Genomic DNA, 21,536 nt, shown 5'->3' on the forward strand with positions numbered 1-21,536 from the left:
ATTTAGTCAAGCCTTTGCAAACCAGGTACCTTCAGCTGTGGCACTTGTGAGGGTTACGTCCCTGCTCTTGTGTATTCGGACAGTGCGCTTTGGGCCTCCTCTTCCTATCTGCCTGCTTTGTGGTGGCTCAGATCTCAGCGCCCTCTGCCTGTTCTCCAGTTCTCTCTACACAGAAGATGGTGAGCTTTTAGAACTAACCTCATTTGTCCCCAACCCTGGGCCTTATATGTAATCACCAGTGCAGGCAACCAGTGATGATTTCCACTGCCTTCTCCAACTGTTCTAGCCTTCAGAAGGGCACTGGAAAGCCACCTGGTGTTATCTAACACCAGAGGAGTAATGAAAATGATAGCATCAGTTGAGCCCGTGGGGTTTAACTAAATCCACACATCAGCTATAACACATCTGCTTTCCTCCCTGAAGGTCTCCTAGGTGGAGAAACTGAGGCCAGCTCAGCGGAGCTGTGTAGCTTGCTGAAGACCACATAGCTAAGACATGAGCCTAGTCTTGTATAAGGAGGAGAATTATCTCAGCATACCTCGTCACTGCTGCTAGGCCTTTTCCTGTGATCGCTCTACCCCATCTTCATTAGTCATTTGGGAACATTTCAGATCTATGAGCACCAGAACAAGGGACACTCATGCATTCTCACTAGTGCTGAGAATTTGGTTATGCTTCATGGTGAATGTTTTATGAAGTTCAGGGAGAACCGCGTTTTCTCCCAGGATGTCAGGGTGAGCAGAACTCTCCTCGAGGAGCCCTATGTACATGTGTTTGGCTCTAAAAACCCAACTCATTACTTTTGGGGGTATCATGAGTCAGGGTTGAAGGGACAATATCCCCGATAGCAGGTGTGACATACATTTCATGTGGTTTTTCTTTTAAAAACTACACACAAGCACACACACAAGCACACACACACACACACACAGAGAGAGAGAGAGAGAGAGAGAGAGAGAGAGAGAGAGAGAGAGACTCCTGCAATGCTGGCAATGATGATGGGGCAACACTCACTGTGTCGTGAGGGTGATGTAAGTGCTGGGCAGTCTTTCAGGTGTACAGCATCTCACTTGGGCCTCGCTGTCCCCCTGTGAAGTAGAAATCATCACTGTTACATCCACTTTCAGACAAGGAAACTGAAGATGATCAAGCGACCTCCTGGTGTCCACAGAGCAAGGAGCAGCCGCACTGGGGACCAGACTCCAAAACTGTACCCCAGACCTCACAGTCTTCACTACCAAGCCACACTACCTTCCCTCTCAACAAGGGTGGGCCCGTGACTGAGGCTATCCTTGGGACAACAGAAACTTCTGGAGCAGGCAGTGGTTCCCTGAAGATTTCTGTCCGGCACTGAGAAGTGATTAAATAACCTCCATTGAAGTTAAACATTTGTGCTTTCACCATGGCAATAACTCGCGGGGCAGTGGAACAGTCTGTCTAGTGGCTACAAATGTAAGAAGACCACACCTAAGTCTACATTCATGAATATTCAAGAGTCATTTTTAACAGCAACTGGAAGCTCCAGACGTTTGTATTTTTAAAGGGGGCTGTGTATATTTTACGTTTGGTTAACAGCATACCTGATAGAGAAATGAGATGAGCAGCTCTTCCAGAATATACAGCAACTGCCTCTACTTTTGCAGTGCCAGTCTTAGAAGATTTACGGTAAAGCCATGTTTCCAAGGAGGTCAGTACAAAAGCCAGACTTCTACAGGCAGTTTCTGGGTCAGACCAGTTTTCCATCCATCGCAGTGGCTTCTGTTTTCTCCAGATGTTTATCACGAAGAGGCTCCAAAAAGGCTATTTTTCTGCTTCCCCTGTCTCTCTGGTGTTTTGATATTGTTGCTAACGGGCAAGGTTAAAATGAACTGGTCATCTGAGAGTCATGGAAAACATGGAACCAAGACTTAAGCAGGCCCTCTATTTTCGTTGTGAAAGGGGACTCGACTGGGTTCCTGTGTGCCAGAAGTGTGAAACCTGTGTCTTAGCGTGGAAGATCTTTGCTACCAAAGAGTGGTTCCGGAGGGTCAGCGACATATCCCAGAGGAGGTTTCTAGTTAGCATCCTGGGGCAGTTAAATAGCCTGTATTTGTTACACTACTTCCAGAATATCCTACAGACCACCCAGGGGAAGGACTTCATCTATAACAGGTCTCGGACCAAATTCAGCAGGAAGGAGGGGAAAGAGGAGAAGGTTGTGAAGTCCGCCTTGAACCAGATGTTGGATAAAACAGCAGAGCAGAAGATGAAGGAGATCCTGTACTGGTTCGGCAACAGCACCCATCGGACCAAGGCCAACTACACCCTCCTGCTGCTGCAGATGTGTGACTCAAAGTTACTGCTTACTGCCGCCGATGCGATCAGAGTCCTGTTCGTCAAAGAGTGGAACAATATCTCAGGTGAGGGCACAGGGCTCCAGAGACCAGAATGCAGGCTTGTGGCAGGGCACAGGTGCAGGCAGACTTGGGAGGACGGTGACCGCCCACTGTGCAGGGTACAGTTCTGTGAACCTTGTCTTGACACCCGATCATTTACCAAAGGAGGGACTGCGGAGAGGGACTCCATTCTGGAAAACCATCCTCTGACAAACACAGACGGAAGGACAGACCTTTCAACCATGGGGACTGAACACAACTTTCTGTCGGCCTCCGGCCAGGAGTAGCTGAGCCCAGGCTCTGACCACTGCAAGCTGGTGTCATTTCTTTCTTGCATTAGGGTTTGACTGGGCTTGGAGGGACATGATAGGGAAACTACATTTTGCTTCTCAGCAGCTATGGGCAGAAGTCAAGCCAAACAGCACAATTTACAGCTTAAAAAATGTTTCCTCTTACCTTGTTTCTTGCTTAAGCATGAAACCAAATCTTAATAAGATGTTTTAGAGATCAAAATGTGGCTAAAAGTCCAAATTGCTCCAGGCACTAGCTCACAGGCAGTAGTCTGCGTCCGAGTCTCCAACAGGGTTTGGTAAAATGAGCCTGGCCCAGCAGCTGGTCTGAGGTACTGTCCAGTAGGCCTGAGGGGTCCAGATGTCTGTTTCTGGTTGATGCAGACATTGCTGGGCCTTGCTGAGAACCTTCTTGGTCCTGAGTATTGACAGGAAAGTCTTGGAAGCAAAATAAAGCAGAAGAGAGGCAGGAGTCTTTCGAGTGGGAGAGATTCTGGCATAGAGTGGTTCAGGGAGATTAGGGCCTGGAGAAGAGGTTTAGCCAGGGGTGGTGAGGAGAGCAGGAGGGGTGGTCTTATGGAGGAATTTTGGAGTTTGAGCTCTTGAAAGTGGGTGTTGAGTTGTGGTCCTATCTGTGGGGTAATGGAACTCCCCCCACCCCTGATTTAGAGACAGGGTCTACAGAGAGATGGCTCAGCTGTTAAGAGCACTGCCTGCTCTTCCAAAAGTCCTGAGTTCAATTCCCAGCAACCACATGGTGGCTCACAACCACCTGTAATGAGATCTGGTGCCCTCTTGAGGAAGAGAGACCTGGTCATTCGTCCTCATCAGCTCAGACCATGGAACCCAATATGGACAAGGTCAACAGACCTGCCATATATGGGCTGCCCATGCGTGCTTCAACATTGCCAGGGCATACATTTCGCTTATTTTCTAGAAACTCAAGGGCATTCCTCCTCAGTCTCCCAAGTGCTGGGGTTAATTATAGGCATACATTGCCATTCACGACTTTCAAAGGAATTTCAAAGTCAGATGATGCAACGAGATCCTCATACATGTCAGCTGGTTTCCTTTCTGTGTGCCTGCCTTCCTTCCTTCCTTCCTTCCTTCCTTCCTTCCTTCCTTCCTTCCTTCCTCCCTCCCTCCCTCCCTTCCTCCCTTCCTCCCTCCCTCCCTTCCTCCTTCCCTCCCTCCTTTCTTTTTAAAGATGTATCTTTATTTTGTTGTTTTGCCTACGGGTATGTATGTGTACCATGCAGATGTCTGATGCCTGTGGAGACCAAATGAGGGCATCAGTTCCCCTGGAACTGGAGTTACAAACTATTGTGAGCTGTTGTGTGGATGTGAGGAACCGAACCTACATCCTCCCCAAGTAGCAGTTGAGCCATCTCTCAACCCCTCTCTTTGTATCTTTGGTGTCAAGAATATAAAGGACAAGACAGTTGAGAAAAAAAATGAGTGAATCCAAGTGTATTAAAACTAAATTAGATGAGTGGGCTGCTCCCTAAACTTATAATAGAAAAACAAAAGTCTAGGGAATCTGAGCCTTGGGGCTTGATCATCCAGCATGGCAGCAGAAAGCCAGCATCTGCCCCCAACATGTTCCACACTGTACTGGGTTCTACTGTGCAATGTGCACATATGTCCATAGTTCTCTTTCTATGACTCCATCCAATGCTGTAAGACTCAGCGATTCACACTGGGGTTGTATAAGACTAGTTATAGATTAAGGCAAATTTCTTTGCCTGGGAGATCATCTCTCTTAAAAAGTTAAGAAGTTCTGGAGCTGGAGAGATGCCTTGCAGAGGTCTCACACTGGGTACTTCATAACCTCCACACCTCTTCTGAACTCCACGCCTCTTCTGAACTCCAAGGGCATCTGCACTCTAGTGCACATAAAAATAAGTATTTCTTAAAAGTTAAGGTTTCTAATCTGCTACAAGGGCAGTTATGCATTGAAGGAGATCAGCGAGAGCTTCGGAGAGCCATCCTTCCTGCAGCTCCTCCCATGGCTCCACCACTCTCTCCTTAAATACAGAATGCTAACAAAGTCTGCAGCATAGCTTTCCCAGCAGAGCCCCGGTGGAGGCTTTCCGAGATTTTTACACAGAAACTCAGAGGCCTTGAGTAAAACTAATAAGTCTCTGGTTTGTTCTGCATGGATGCTTCTCAATCTCTCTCTCTCTCTCTCTCTCTCTCTCTCTCTCTCTCTCTCTCTCTCGGTGTGTGTGTGTGCACACACATGCATGCATGTTGATTCTAGGACCTCAATATTTATAGATGCTCAAGTTCTTTTTAATCTAAAATAGTATTTGCGCAGAGCCTGTGCAAACCTCCCAGGAATGTTAAGCTGTCGCTAGTTCACTTTTAAAGCTGACTCCAGACCAAATGCAGCGGCAGTTGTTACGGTGGACTGGTCAGGGACGAGGGACAACAGCTCCGTGGATGTCTGCTGCAGATACAGGTTGCTTGCTTTCACTTTTCACTTTTCAATTAGCAATTGACTGAGAGATTCTGGAAACTGACTGCATTTAACCAAATGAGGAAAGACAAGGCCTTGTCTCTCTACTTCATCTCCCTCTGTACACCTACTTCAGTGCAAACTTGTCTTGGCTTTTGTTCACCAGGCCTCAATCAAGACTCCAACGATATAATGTTTTTCCCCGAGAAAAGCTACAACCCTGCATCTGACACTTCATATGTCCATTGGGCAGCTAGACCCAAACCCATGTCGTTCCCTATGTCCAGACCTTTGCACAATAAAATGAGGGCTGAAAATGAGAAAGACGCTACTGGTAAGTCCAGGCTCTAGCATCAGGTGAGTTAGATTGTTCACCCGACAGGGTTTTTGGTTAAAAAAAAAAATCTTTTTTTTTTCTTTTGTGATTGGATGGCATCCTGTGTCAGAGAACACCAGCACCTCCAGAGTTTGACTTAAGATTTCTTTTTTTAAATTTTTTAATGGTTATGGGGTAGTAAAAACATCTTGTTGTGGCTTTTTGGGTCAGTCTTATTATTATGATCCCTGGCTGACCTTGAACTCATGGTCCTTCTTGACTCCCCCACTTATCACAATCATAGGCACATGGCAGCGAGGTATGATTTTTACTTACGATGACTTTTCCAGGATGTGACCTCACATGAAGTCAAGGGCTTCTGTATATGAGGTCGGGGAAACTCAGTGGAGTTGGAGGCGCTGACAAGGCTGTACAAGCTGGGGACATCAGCTGTGAAAACTAGCCTGCCCTTAGCGTTATGTGCCAGGCTCTTGGATGGTTTTTTCCTCATTTAATTCTCACAGCTGGTAAGGGTAGAAGGCTAACACGCTGGTCACGATTGGCACTCATGCTTACGCGTTCACTCCTGTGGGCTCTCTAAGACACTCCTGAAAACAGAGCTCAGAAAGGAGATCTTTAGAGCGTCCCCCAGTTTCCCCCTCTATCCTTGGCCACAGTGTGTCTGTCCCCTGAGCTCTGGTGTGGTACAAGGTGGCCCTCTAGAGTTCACCTCATCAGCGGCTGTCTTTGAAGCACTGGATACAGTTTTCTGAGGGAAATTAATGTGGTATGGAGTATGGCTCCAGACCCGACGACCTTCCCAAGATGGTCTCTGAAATGAGGCACATGAACTCATGGGCCATCAGTCCAAGTTGACCTGGAATCTGCTAAGTAGTTAGTTAACTCTGGGCTTGAACTTGGAGCTCTTGTCTGAGCCTCTCAAGTGGCAGGGTTACAGGTGTGCAGCCACACCCAGTTAGGGATGTGTTTTGAGAATTGTATTGCCAGGTGATTCTGCCGTTGTGTGAACGTCATGACGTGTATGGTCATAAACCTGGACGGGGTAGCCTACTGTATAACCAGGCTAGGTCCTACATGCTGTCCATCACTGTCTGAAACATTGTGTGATTGATGACGGCCCATGAACTAGGCACGAGAAATACAAAATACCTTTTAAGTGAAAAATTCACATTTCAAAGGTACATAGAACAGCATAATAGCTAGCCATCTGACCCCTAGTCATACTGACCAACGATGATCAATGTTTTAGCACTCTTAGTAATTGTGCTGGTCACTGAACCTCAGGCCTCATCCTTGCTAGTAAGTGCTTCAGCACTGAGTGACACTTTTAACCCGGCAATTTTAATTCGTTACTTCCCTCCTTTTAAATTGTTTCAATTTTTCTTTTACTAGTGTATTGTGTGTGTGTGTGTGTGCGTGTGCGTGTGCATGTGCGTGTGCATGTGCGTGTGTGTGTGTGTGTGTGTGTGTAGATGCTGTGTGGTGCACGTGGAGGCCAGAGGTTGACCTCAGGTATTCTTAATTGTTCTCCATCTTAATTATTGAACCAGGATCTCTCATGGAGCTGGGAGCTCACTGATAGCTAGACTGTGAGTCCCAGGGATCTTTCTGTTTCCTGCCCCTGCCCCCCACCCCGTGCTGGGATTACAGGTGTGGACCACTGCACATGGTTTTTAAGTTGGTGCTTGGGATCAAAACTTGGGTAGTTATGTTTGCGCGACAAGCACTCTCTGGACTGTTTCTCTTTCATTGGAGCATTTTATAGGAAATTCCAGATAAGATGCCATATCGGTCTTCACTCTACAGCTGGAGCCGAAAAGTACTTGTGTGTTTGAGTCATGAGGTTCCGTTTCGGTGGCGAAAGAGCCCGATGAGAAGAGTCGGTGGCCCCTGGCTAGACACGGAGGCCTATTTGGGGGCAGGCTTCGCAGTGGATTTGCCCGGGGACTAGAGTCACCACAGATGCAATTCAACCTCCTACCTTTCTCTGGCTTTGCTCTAGAGGAAAAAGGGAAGAGTTCGCTCCAGTGTATTTCCGAGATGAATAAACAGATTTCTGGAAAAGCGGGCGCATCAAGGCTGGCAGACGATCCGTGCAACCTGCTGCTGAGCCTGGATGAGGTTCAAGTCCTGTCTTCTGGGTCCAGCAAATATCGGGACTTTATCCGTTACCTGCCCCTCCATATCTCCAAGTACATTCTAAGTACGCTGGGTAACTGGGGGCATTTCCCAGAGACTTTCCCATCTGCGCCCAGCTTGGGAGGGTGTGGTTTCTAGGTCCACCTTCTTTCTTTTTCTCCCAGGAATGCTGGATAAGAACAGTCTGAACAAGTGTTACTTAGTGAGCCAGCACTGGGCTGCTCTGACCCAGCAGGTCAAGGTGGACCTGTCCATGCACTCCTTCATCCAGAACCAGATTACTCTCCTGCAGGTACCTTGGGTCTGAGGGGAATGTCTGTGGATCAGCTTTGTTTCCATAGTAAGGTTGAACATTGGCATCTCCCTGATAGACCCCCAAATGGCTTCCTACCCACACGTGCGGCACTCCCCGGTGCTCTGACCTCCTGCCTTTCCACAGTCACTGTGCTCAGCAGGGACGAACACAGAAACCTTAGGGGTGGGCCAGCAAAGATGGTTCGGTGGCTGAAGGCACCTGCTGCCAAGCCTGATGACCTGAGTTCGATCCCCTGAATCCACGTGATGAAAAGAGAGAACAAATTTCTACAAGTTGTCTTCTGATCGCAAGTGTGCTGTGGTACATGTGCCCACCGCATAGACACATACCCACAAACTAAACAAATGGACCAAAAATCCTTTTAAAGCAAAAATCTCCAAGGAACACGGGGGCTTCCTAACACTCAGAGGACTGGGGCTCCAGCCCAGTGGTGGTGAGCTTGTCTAGCATGTGCAAAACTCTGGGAACCTTAGCTTGTGAAATGGTTGCCTGTCCTTAACTAGTGAATACATCACCTTATATAGTGGAGAGCATACCAATAATACTCTGCCTTTTCAAGACTATAATCTATCATCATTATCTACTGTGAACTTAAGTCATCATCTCTAGAACTGCAAGATCCCAAACTTAGAGAGGCAGACAATTCTCCCTCTGCACAAAGAGTTACAGTGGCTTCTTCAACCAGAAAGCCACAAACTTCTGAATCAGCTCAAGCTATCCACATTTTTACAAGGCCCACATGCAGTGGGTTCAGGTTAACAGGAAGTTTTCTCCAACAGTAAGCATCTCTGGCATCTCTACCCTTGTTTCTTACCTGAGACCTAACCCCGAACCCTGTAGTTCGGGTAGTGACAAAGGAAGAGAGGCAGGCACAGTTAGCAGGCCACTGTCAGGAACTGACCCTCTCTCATGCCAGCTTCGTTCCAGGCATTTGGCATTCACCATCTTTCTTGATTTGTCCACACAGAATCTTGTCTTAACTGTCTAGGTCTGGGCCTTCAGGGCTTGACCATCTTCAGATTTCATCAAGAACTAGTTTCCCCCTTTTCTCCTGGAGAGTAGAAACGAAGAGGAGTTATTTCATATGTGTGTGTTTCAAAAATATATTTAAGGCCGGGGATGTAGCTCAGTGGTAGAGTGCTTAGTTCAACACCTAGTACCACAAAGTATTTTTCTTGAGATGATAGATAACATTGTAAGTGTTTATCATATAGGATATGATGTTTTGAAGTATATATACATTGTGGAATGGTTAAATGCCACTAATGAAATGCATCACTTCTCTCTGGAGAGAGAGAGCGCACACTTAGCTTTGCATTTTCAAGAATACAATATATCTTCATTAGCTATTGTGAAATTACCATACAATAGATCACTTGAACTTCTTCCCGTCTAACTCTATGTGCCCTTTGACCACAACCTCTGCCACCTACCCCCCTGGAACACCTCAGTCTCTGGTGATCACTATTCTTTATACTTCTTATGAGCTCAACTTTGTTAGATGCTGCACAGTGAGATCATGTATTTGTCTCTATGTGTCTGGCTTATTTCACTTAACATGATGTTCTCTGCTTCTGTGCACATTGCTGCAAATGACAGGATTTCCTTTGTATTTCTGTTTTCTTGCATTCTATTGTGGAGATGCATACAGGTACACACACACACACACACTTTCTAAAATTCTTCTTTAATGGATACTTACTTAGTTCTACATTTTAGTTATTATGGATAGTATAATATACATAGAGTGCTGATGTCCACGTGAAGTCTTGCTTTCTTTTTAAACCAAGCAGGGGTCCTACACAAGGGGAATAGATCCTAATTATGCCAGCAAAGTCTCCATCCCAGTCCCTAAAATAGCAGACGACGGGAAGCGCTCGCGATCAAAAAATCAGAAGTGGAAACTGAGAACAAAGGTGGGTTTCCCTGACGTCTGGGTAAGCAGCCGCAGGAGTCGTGTTCCAGTCGGCCATTGGAGGCTGACACCCACAAACAAGGACCTAGGTTCGTGGGAGGTGCCACTCTCTGAAGGAGACAAAAGTTTTGTGCTGCTACCCACATACAATTCACTCCTTCTACGTAAGCCTTGGCATCGTCTGCTGGATGAGTGGAATTCAATGGGGGTGTCCTCCCCAGTGGTCTAGGTCAGTGGCACTAAAGTCATCTAAGTGGAGATTTCAGAGGCTGGGAACAGAGTCAGCCACGCCTCGGATTCCCCTTTGTCCTGGGAATCCACACATCTCAAGGGCACTTGAGTCCGCTGCTTTAGAATGAGAAGAGCAGGAAAAGAGGGCCAAGGCTTGTTTAGAATGCCAGATTGCTTACCTCACTGCCAGGTCCAATCTGCTCCTTGATGGGAGGATGACTCCATTACCATAGCTCTCCTCATCACTTCTTAGGCAGTACTGTAGAACGAAGGGAAGATACTGGGAGCATTGTGCATTTAATATCTAGGCATTGTAGTCATCCCCGAGACCATGAGATTTCTACTCCTTCTGCTCTGCTGAAGTTCCGTTTATTCAGAAATATTCAGTTGGTACTAAAAGGATACTTCAGGGAAGGGTGGTTTGACTTGGGGGCCCATAGGGAACCTGTGGAGTACAACTTAGAGATGGTTTGTTCATGTGTGTGCAGGGCCAGGCAGAGAACACAGAGGAGAGAGTGGGCGGCATGGGCTGTAAAGGCTAGTGAGACTGTGATGAACCGAGAGCCTGCTGCCCTCCCAAAGGGCCCAGTAGCTTCACAGCTCCAGCTAATCATGCCATCGAGGACTGTGGAATCTGACCTCCCAGAAAATTGGAGCTTTCAGGAGAAGGGGAAAAAAAATCAGAGTTATGTGAAATCTCTTATATTGCCAGGTGTGGTGGCACATGTCTGAAACCTCAGCTGAGGCAGGATTGCTAGATTCCATAGTGAGTTTGTGGTCAGCTTGAACTGGCTCAGAAACAAAAGCAAAATAATGGAACCTCTTACCTTAAAAAAAAAGAAAGCCACCAGTTAGAAGACATTTTCATAAACTACGTAAACTAAGAAAAGATGTTTGTGAATCTTATTTACCTGCAAGTTTTCATCTCCAAGTTGGTTCATCTATCCATTATTGTCAATAAAGAAACTGAGGGTCAGAAAAGCTTAAGGACTTCTAGTCAATTGAGTGACAGAGGCACATGTTACACACACACACACACACACACACACACACACACACACGCACACGGGCGCGTGCTTATTTCTCTTTTATGTCTAACAAGCTTCATGGGCCCTGGAGATAAGGCAGGTCTGCAGATTCTTTTGGAGCATCTCTGTGGCTACAGCTCAAGAGTTAGCAGAGGGATGAAGGCATCTAAGGAGGGTCCAGGACACAGAGGAGAACGCTGAGCTTGAAGGAGACTTCCAAGGGGATGTTCTCGGGCCCTACCTGATGCACACATGATGTCGTAGTCTTTGCTCTCATGACAGCCTCCCTCTTTCTTTCCTACAAGTTGAGTGTGTCTGCTTTCCAGCTTCTTGAGGGCTGGGCAAAGGAACGGAAGTAGATGTTCAGTTCAGTCTTCTATACTAGAATTTGCCATGCCTGATAGGCTGGGGCCATTCAGAAATTGTGTGGTGGATGCCTGGGCGGAAGGAGGGTGGAGGAAGAAGAAGGGAAGGTGAGAAGGGAATCACCCTGTTGAAGTCTGATAAAACTCACTTTCCCTCTCTGAGTCTCAGACATGCGTCACCTGTAAGATGATGAGTGGACCATGTGGGCGAGTGGTCTACTTTGTGAGTCAGCTGCAGGGACATGGTCAGGTGCATACGCGCACTGGACTCAACTGTACCAAGTGCAGTACAGTTTCCCATGGGGTTGATGTTCTGCTGTGTTCTGTGCTACTGGGTACCTGTATTACAAATACAACATCCCGATTTTGTGAGATGGTTGGTCAAAGGCAGCTGTAATTTGATGTACACACCCATGCCCATGTGAGCTTGTCTGTGTGAGCTTGTCTGAGTGAGCATGTCCACGTGATCTAGCCTGTGTGAGCATGCCCGTGTGAGTATGCCCGTGTGAGCATCTCCATGTGAGCATGCCCTGTGAGCATGTCTGCGTGAGCATGTCCGCGTGAGCATGCCCGTGTGAGCTTGCTCACGTGTACTCATATTCAGTAGAGTTGCGCTCCAGGCAACACTTGGAATTCAGCCATGAAAACGCGCAGAGCTGAAGTGTAGAAAATTCAGAGGTGAAACATGAAGTAGTACCCACATCTTAGTGTTTTTTCTCACAGGTAACTTTAGTGCCTGCTTATGGGCCTCTCCCCATCAACCCCAAACAGCAGCTACATCCTTGAAGGAAAGAGTCCATGGGAGACTGGGGATGGGGGCAGTTGCATCCAGGACTCTACCGTTGACTCTGACTATGTATCCTTCAGAATGATTACAACTTGTGGACTGCGTACCAGAACCAGGAAACTCAGATGGTGCAGATGGAGGAGAGGAACGTCTTCTGCGGCACCTACAACATCCGCATTCTCTCTGACACGTAAGCCCTGGCTTGAGGACTTAGATCTTTAGGAACCCTTGAGGTAGGTACTCCGGCTGGCACTGTAAGCCTCTCTGGACCTTCACTGACTTGGGAAGGCAAAGCTCCTCCACTTAGGCTCCAGGTTTGAGCTTGCATAAGGTCCTGTTTGAACAACGAATGTTCAACCTGCACCATTCCTGAAGCCCAGGACACCTTCTTTAGTTTTAGGTATCCTGACTGAAAAAACTTTTGTATAGATTACAAGCATGAAATCTTTGATTCTTTGAAATTTCACTGTTGTCTTATTCTAACTTGAGAGCACACACGGAGAAAAGTCCTATCAATCCCAGCCAGTGCACAGAGAAATACAAGTCTCCTGAAATTGTATCACCAAGAGACAGCCGCCACTAACATTTATCTTAGGTAGGGTTGCTATTGGTGTGAAGAAACACATGTCCAAAAGCAACTTGGGGAGGAAAGAGTTTTATTTAGCTTACACATCCTGAATCACAGTCCATTGAGGGAAGCCAAAGCAGGAACTCAAACCGGGCAGGATCCTGGAGGCAGGAGCTGATGCAGAGGCCATGGAGGAGTGTTCCCACTGGCTTGCTCCTCAAGGCCTGCTCAGCCTGCTTCCTTATAGAACTGAGGGCCACCAGACTAGAGCTGTTCCCCCACCCACAATGGGTTGGGCCTTTTCGTATCAATCACTAATTAAGAAAATGCCCTACCGGCTTTCCTATAGCCCTGGGTTATGCAGGCAATTTCAGTGGAAGATCCCTCCTCTTGGAGGACTCCAGCTAATTTCAACTTGACATAACCCTAGTAAACGTAATATTGACCTCTAACCTCCAGGATAGTGTCTTTGAACATAGAGCAGATACTTGAAGGAAGTGGGATTATGTCATACATTTCTGTAACACATTACAGCAAAACACTCTGGTATGTATTTTAAATATGAAGATGTATTTATAATAACTGTACTATGTGACATCATTTGGATATGCTACAAGGAGGCTGGCTTGCTTATTTATTTATTTAGGTAAGATTGGGAATTGAACATGGGGCTCACACATGCTAGGCCTGCACACACCTGCCACTGAGTCCCAAGTCCCAAGAAAGCATTTTAAGAGTCTATGTTTTGCCGTATTTTTTGTCTCAGTCCATTCTCTTTATTCCCAAGGTTTTGTAGAAGCTGCCTGTCTTTTATTTTCAGTCGTGTGTGATAGTTTTACAAATTGTTTAGGGACAGCTGCTCTTTAGATGTGTGTGTGGGGGAGGGGGCGGGGGAGTGTTTCACTATAGACATGACAGAAGGAATCAGGAGATGAATTCAAAGTGATCTTGCCTTCCTGTTTGCTGTGACATCGCCTCCTTATTCTGCAGCCATGGTGTACTTAATACAGGGACCTCTTTCACTGAGGAATGGCTCCACTTGGTCAATTATTTGGTTATCCTGTCCAGAATAGCCAATGTTTGTGGTAGTTTTCTGATTAGGAAATCAATTCCTCTCACCTGGTAGTGGTGGTCTGAGTGACTGTAAAGGTCGCTGTGACCAAGGGCCACATCCTTGTTTACTGTCAGTGGTACTCATGGGCATAGTAATCTGATCCTAACAACTGATCCTGGGCTACTGGTTAAGGGGGAAAGACAGAAAGGAAACTCAGTGTGCATGGGACTTCCCAACTTTATTCCTCTCAAGTTTTCTATGAGAAACAGACTACCATGGTCAGTTAGGTTTGGGAACGCCACTCCGTCTAGTCTACCTTTGGGGGGCATAGTGTACATAAGCAGAATATATAATTTTTAAAGTAAATTTACCCATGTTTGGGGTTTAATCCTCCTTGACTTCTGTGGTGTGAGGCAGGGATCATCAGGTCCCATTATCACTTGGCCTTGCCTTCTGAAAGGCCCCACATTTTCTTATTCCAAGGATGCAGGCAAAAGTCAGGGGCTATGGGAGCCCAGGAAGGATGCTAACTCCTCTTTCCTGTAATCCATCCCCTCTACACCTTGAAACTCAGGAAGGACCAAAACAGAATCATCCACTATAGTGGGGGAGACCTAATGGCCGTATCATCCAATCGGAAAATCCACCTTCTGAACATCAAGCAGGCCAAGGAGATGCCCACCGAGTTCCGAGGCCATGCGGGCAGCGTCAGGGCTCTCTTCCTGTCTGATGAGGAGAACGTCCTTTTCAGTGGGAGTTACGACCTGAGTATCAGGTGAGAGACACAAGGTCATGGTCACTGTGATGCCTAGGGCCAGGAAAAACTGGCCTTTTGTGAGAGGCACGCATGGCACGCTTCTTCCATTTGTATTTATTTATAGGTTATCTTGAAATTTAATAGTTCTAGAATATCTATAAAAGTAGATTTTTTTTTGCAAGATAAAAGTCAAGATTTTGTTTACTGTTTAAACTTTGAAACAGATTTGTAAGTTATCAGATGGGGGCATTGAAAATCTGGTATTTTTTTCATTTTTTTAAAATATTCTTAAATAAAGATATAATTTATATTAAAAAAATAAATTCCTTCAAGGGAAACTAGTTTTTTAATGTAGAATATAATGTGGAATCAAATCATGTTTAAACTGTATATTCATTTATTTTAGTTTTAGAGATTTAAAGAAATTTTAAATTATGTGTATATATGTGTGCGTCTGTGAATGGTTATATGGATATGAGCACAGTTGCCTTTGGAGGCTGGAAAAGGGTGTGAGATGCCCTGGAGCTGTCTGGTGTGGGTGCAGGAACCAAACTTGGGTTAATGGCTGAGCCATCCATTCAGCCCCTTATATTTTAAAGAATGCGATGAACACTCATGCTCAGACCAGGAAAGGGCCCTTACCTGACCTCTGAGTGACTTCCTCCTCCTTGTTTTCTTTTTTTTTTCCAGATGGGGTAATGTTGCCCAAAGTTTTATATTGATTATTCTTTTGTATTTTATAGATTTTTCTTCTTGCCTATAGATTTTCAAAAATATTAACTATTTACTTATACCCACGTTTTGAGTCAAAATAAACAGAACTGTACTTTGGAAACACTTGGTTCTTGCCCTGGACTCGGTTTAAGATTTGCCATATGATGTGCACAGCAGTCAGAGCTGATTTGTGTGGGGCAGTGTTTTCCTGGGTGAATATTTGTACAGATGAATGTTTGTGTTAGTTCTGGTGTTTAGCCCTAGGGTGCTCCCACAGATGATCTTGGTCACACGACATCTGGTGTCTGTGTGCATGAGTTTGGGTGATGTTTTTCTTAAGTATCTAGCTATGTAACCGGGCTAGACTTGAACTCAGGGCAGCCTTCCCTCCTTAGCTTCCTGAATTCTAGGATTATAGTCATTCAGCATCATGTCTGGCTTTGTGGTGTCTTCGTTAAAGCCCTATGTTAGTTTATTTTTGCCTTTCATTTTCAGGTCTCCACTCTATCCCAAACCATTTTTGTCCTGACCTTGTATTGTTTTAAGAGGCTCTTCACTGGTATCCCCAGCCATGACAGCACCATTCATGAAAAAGAATGTCCTCTACGGCTAGCTGTGTCCCCAGACTTACGTCTCTATCTTGCCGTTTCTGGGCTCTCGGTTCTATTTTTGGTTGCTTTTTTGGCAGTCGTTGCCCAACATTTTAATTGCTTTGGTTTGTAAGACTTTCTATCTGATAGGGCAAGGCCTTTATCTCATTCATCTGTGACTTCTCTCTGCTTTTGGTTTGATTTGGTTTGTGTTTTGTTTTTGGACACAGGGACAGGGAAATGAGCTGCCTGTGACATGCCAGTGACACCGTGTGATCACTGCTAGTCTCCATAAGGGTTTATTTCTGTACTTATCCATCTGTTAGTTTACTCTATCTCTGCCTCTATTTTCCCTCTCACTTCTCAGGATGCTATCTGGTCTCTGCCACTAGGCCTAGTGTAGAAGACTGAACCTGGGACTTCCTAAGTGCAAGACGTTTTCTTTCTCGGTGTTGATGTGAGAATGTCATATATCAATCTGTTGATTTCATTGGTTAAGCAATAAAGAAACTGCTTGGCCCTGATAGGTTAAAACATAGGTGGGAGGAGTAAACAGAACAGAATGCTGGGAGGAAGAGGAAGTGAGCTCAGAGACGCCATGCTCCCCTCTCCCGGGCAGACGCGATAGCTCTGCTCTCTGAAGCAGACGCGATGGAGCAAGCCGCCAGGTCAGACAGGCTAGAATCTTCCAGGTAAGACCGGTGCTACACAGTTTATTAGAGATGGGTTGATCGGGATATCAGAATTAGCCAGTAAGGGCTAGAGCTAATGGGCCAAGCAGTGTTTAAAAGAATACAGTTTGTGTGTTGTTATTTCGGGGCATAAGCTAGCAGGCGGCCGGGGTGCTGGGGACGCAGCCCGCCGTTCATATTGCAACACAGTGTGGAGCCACCATTTCCCTTTTGAGCTCAAGTGTATCACTGGCCTAGAACTCCCCTAGCAGGCTAGGCTGACCAGTCAATAAGTCTCAGGGATCTGCCACATCCCCAGCACTCACAGTGCAAGCACAGGTCACCATGTTATGCTCTGTATTATTTGGGTTCCAGGGTTCAGACTCAGGCCTTTGTCTTTCTTACTGAGTTATCTCTTCAGCCCCCTTCTTTGTTCTGTCTAAAACTCTCTTTAGAACAGACTTGTGCACTCTTATTCCATTTAACTAAGAATGGTGTCACAGCCATGTGCTTTCAGTTTGGCTATGGGTAGACAGAGGAATGATTCTGAGCTTTGTAGGTTGGTCTGTGCCCAGCAGACTTGCTTACCTTGTCCTGAAATGCACACGTTGCTGATTTGGTTTCTCAGTGAGGATGATCTTACCAGTGCTGATGGTGGCAAGGCCCTGCTGCCTACTAACTATCTACTGCGTACTAACTACCTACTTATTTAAATGAACCCTGTACAATAGGACCCTTGGGGCCTTCAGAAAATCTCCACCCCACCCCCATTTCCGCAGATACTGGGATGTGACAACTGGGGCTTGCATACGAATCTTCTATGGCCACCAGGGGACAATCACTTGCCTGGATTTATATAAGAACAGGCTTGTATCTGGAGCAAAAGATGCACAGGTGAAAGGTAAGAAATCTGCCTTAATTTCCTCATTTTCTCCTCTTCCCTCCCCTTCTCTCCCTTTCTCTTCCTTGCCCCTCCTCCCCTCCCCTTCTTTTTTTCCCTCCTCTCCACCTTAGACAGGGTCTCGGGATATAGCCTGGGCTGCTTTGAACTCCTAATCCTCCTAGCTCAGCCTCTGGGGGTCTGGAATTTCAGGCACCTTCCACCTCACTCAATTTGTGCTTCACTCGTTTCTATACCTGCTCCTTATTCTCTTATCTGTGCATCTGTCCATACGTCTGTCAATCTACCCAGCCAACAGTACTTCAGAATCCCTGCCTAGGGAATGGTACCACCCACAGTGGGTGGATCATCCCACCTCAATTATATAATTAAGATAATCCCCAAAAGACGTGTTCTGAGGCCCATCTCCCAGGTGATTCTGGACTTTGTCACGTTGATAAATAACACTACCGTCTCAACCCGAGACAGAAAAGTAGTCACAATCAGAGAGCTACAAGAAGAAAAAGTAGGGATTTGAATCAAAGACTGGCTCTCAGTCATGTGCTTCTAACTATATGCAGTGTTCAAAGGGACCATGGAAATAAGGGTAAATTAGGAAACACTCCATCAGCAGGATGCCACGTGAGTGTGAGCGGAAGGACTAGTAGTTTCATAGGCAGACAGTGGGAGATAGTTCAAGGAGCGTGAAGAAGGACAGACAGATGTGCAGGAGGATGAAGCCGGCTGCACTGAGTCCTTCACACTGTCTGTTGTGACCGGACTGCTGTGCGTGGTATTGGGTATTCTTCCAAGCTCCTTTGGGGACCAGCTATGGAGAGCTTTCTGCAACACGATGCAGAACCGAGCCTGGAAGCCCCAGGTGTGCTTTTACCTGTGGCCCCGACATGATCGAATATGCACTTCAGACAGTAACTCAGGTGAGAGTTTAGAAGAACTTGGAAGAGGGTGACTGTGTGGGGATAGGGAATAAATGAAGATACTTTAGAAAACTACCACCGTGTCTTCAAAATACTTGAGAACAAGCAAATATGAGGAAACTCAGGTGGATGTAGCTTCATAGTCAATGGCCCAGGTGAGAGACTTCCAGAAGGGAAATTGCCAGGACTTCCTCATTAACTGGATATAAAAAGAAGGCTATAAAAGCAAGTAATAATGCCATTTAGAAAAAATACAATTCACAGACATCACAAACATTATAGAGGGAGAACAAAGTAGAGAGAAAGCAGAGAGGAGGCCATGGACGTTTCAAGTTTAGGACGAGTCAGGTAGGGCAGGCAGAGCAATGCCCCAGCAAAAATGTTTATACCTAACCCTTGGAACTGGTGACTATATTATCTTGTGCTAGGTTGTGTTTCCCCTAAACGCTCAAGTGTTGGAAGTTTGGTCACCACTGTGGCAGGCAGAAGTGACAAAGAATATGGTTGGGAAGTTTTGGGGCCGACTTGGGGCATTGCTCACAGAAAGGATCAGGAGACTCCAGCTGCTCCCTAGCTTCTGGTTCAGCAGTATTCCTCCTTACACACACACACACACACACACACACACACACACACACACACACACGTGCATTTCTACCATGATGTGATACAGCCAAGAGAGTCCCCCACAGAGCTGAGCTGATGCTAGTAGCTAGCACCATGCCCTGGAACCTTTAGGCCACTGAGCCGAATAAAGTCTTCTCTTTGTAAACACATACATCAGGTGTTTCATTCAAGCAACAGCATATGGACTAAATCATCTTGGGAAGCAGAAAAGGATTTTTTTCAGGTATGATTAAGTTAATGACCTTAGAATGTGGAGATTATTCTGGATTATTATTGATGGTGGGATGATGTGTTTGTGTGGCTCCATAAAAAAGAAGTGTTTTTGACTGTAATCCGATGGCAGTCTGACTGTGAAAGAGGGTTGGGGAGGTGGGAGGTTGCTGACTTTGAAGGTGGAAGAATGAGTCATGAACCAAGGGGTAGGGTAGCTTCTAGAAGGCCATGGAGAAATGAGTTTCCTTTGGCCTCGCTGTAGGAGAGCAATACTCATGCTGACTCCTTGACTTTCGTCATGTGGTATCATGTCTCACGTCTGTAAGAGACAATCCACTTGTATGTCAGCCAGAAACCTTGAGGCAGAATGTTCTAGCAGCCTTAGAGAGCAAATGCAATGAGATTCATGAGGACATTCAAGGGAGAAATTCCTGGAAACGGATGCACTGGGAGAGGGATCTAGATAGGTGGGCTTTGATAGTTGCCTATTTCAATATATCCAGAGGGGACTGATGCCAGGAGCTCCTCCCATGGATACCAACCACATCTGGGGATGCATGTGTGCCTTATGTGAAACAGAGGACACTTGTGTTGAACTCCTATGCATCCTCCTGTATGCTTTAACCCTCTAGATAATACATAACACATAACAAAATGCAAATGCCACATAAATAGTTGTTTATTATTGTTTAGTTACAATGCCAAAAAAGCTGTGTGTGTGTGTGTGTGTGTGTGTGTGTGTGTGTGTGTATACAGTGTCTAGTATAGATACCGTTTTCATTACCAAATATTGTGATCTGTGGTCTTTGGTCAAATCTGAGGATGCGGAACCTGTGACTGTGGTGGGATAAACTCATAATGAAAGACACAAGACCTAAGCGTGGATCAAGCATCTTCAGGAAAGCAGGAAGGAGAGAAAACAGAGACCTGGGGAGTCACTCCCTATGAGGGATAGGCAGAGAGAAAGGACATAGGAAATAACAGCGCTCAGACCCAGCAAAGGAGTCACACTCCCGACTGCCATGTCCTTATCCATCTGAACGAATGTCATTGCCACCACTTTTTTTTAATTTATTAAAGATTTCTGTCTCTTCCCCACCTCCGCCTCCCCTTTCCCTCCCCCTCCCCCAATTAAGTCCCCCTCCCTCATCAGCCCAAAGAGCAATCAGGGTTCTCTGCCCTGTGGGAAGTCCAAGGACCACCCTCCTCCATCCAGGTCTCGTAAGGTGAGCATCCAGACTGCCTAGGCTCCCACAAAGCCAATACGTGCAGTAGGCTCAAAAACCCATTGCCCATGTTCTTGAGGTCTCAGTAGTCCTCATTGTCCACTATGTTCAGTGAGACCTGTTTTAACCCAGGCTTTTTCAGACCCAGGCCAGCTGGCCTTGGTGAGTTCCCGATAGAACATCCCCATTGTCTCAGTGTGTGGGTGCACCCCTCGCGGTCCTGAGTTCCTTGCTCGTGCTCGCTCTCCTTCTGCTCCTGATTTGGACCTTGAGATTTCAGTCCGGTGCTCCTATGTGGGTCTCTGTCTCTGTCTCCTTTCATCGCCTGATGAAGGTTAATATTCAGGAGGATGCCTATATGTTTTTCTTTGCCACCACGGTTTTGTGAGGTGCAAAAGTCATGGTGAAAACTGTCTAGATGAGGGTTTGTGATGGAAAGGCAGTCACAGCCTCCAAACCATCTGAGAGCATTCATCTCCAAGGCCCTCAATGAGGCATTCTGACTAAGTCCAGGGCCAGGGGTTCAAGTCCCAGCCTTGTGACCCATGTCACAGGGCTGGTGTGGGAGACTGCATGATGAATCAACAGAATACCACCAGTGGGGCTGAGACTGGGGACAGGGGAGTTAGGCCCTGACCTCGTCAAACTAACTGAGTGATCAGGATACAATTTTGAGTTCAGCATTTAAAAAGGCCCAATTAAGGCTCCAAGTTCACAAGTAGCAAAATATCAATGCATCACTCTGTCAGAGAGAGAAACGCCAAGAAAGGATGGCAACTCGCCTTCTGTGGATATAAGGCGTGGCCAGGAAGAGAGCACCTGGAAGGGTCATGGCACTAGCTATGCCTTGACTTTCAAGAACTATGTTCAACAGCAAGCATAATCCAGGCTTACTGCACACTGGTTGTCCAGCAGGGCCATTCCAAGGCAGAGTTCCAGGGTCAGAGAGAAGACCCCCTGCATTGCTGGCTTTCCCATGGGTCTGTTGGCAGGGGAGCCAGAAGGGGTACCAGCCAGGTGAAGGTTTATGGGGAAGATTCAGTAAGCTCAGTTG

The 21,536-nt window shown here is 46.3% G+C and overlaps 1 protein-coding gene across 4 annotated transcripts in view; it reads left to right on the forward strand.

Annotated features, from left to right (window-relative positions):
• The first annotated feature begins 1,726 nt into the window (after positions 1-1,726).
• Positions 1,727-21,536, forward strand: part of Fbxw10b (F-box and WD repeat domain containing 10B) — a 33,301-nt gene continuing 13,491 nt past the window's right edge. For 2 of the 4 annotated variants that reach the window (XM_050163786.1, XM_050163790.1), the window contains exons 1-8: positions 1,727-2,399; positions 5,293-5,460; positions 7,466-7,666; positions 7,767-7,894; positions 9,712-9,834; positions 12,325-12,434; positions 14,441-14,641; positions 17,378-17,499. In XM_050163786.1, the coding sequence (XP_050019743.1) occupies positions 1,886-2,399; positions 5,293-5,460; positions 7,466-7,666; positions 7,767-7,894; positions 9,712-9,834; positions 12,325-12,434; positions 14,441-14,641; positions 17,378-17,499 (1,567 nt within the window). In that variant the 5' untranslated portion in view covers positions 1,727-1,885. The remainder of the gene's footprint in view (positions 2,400-5,292; positions 5,461-7,465; positions 7,667-7,766; positions 7,895-9,711; positions 9,835-12,324; positions 12,435-14,440; positions 14,642-17,377; positions 17,500-21,536) is intronic. The other 2 variants (XM_050163787.1, XM_050163788.1) reach the window with 2 other exon arrangements.

The sequence above is a fragment of the Alexandromys fortis genome, unplaced genomic scaffold (assembly GCF_014885135.2).
Source record: "Alexandromys fortis isolate MF-2015 unplaced genomic scaffold, M_Fortis_MF-2015_v1.1 scaffold_149, whole genome shotgun sequence".
NCBI classification, from domain to species: domain Eukaryota; kingdom Metazoa; phylum Chordata; class Mammalia; order Rodentia; family Cricetidae; genus Alexandromys; species Alexandromys fortis.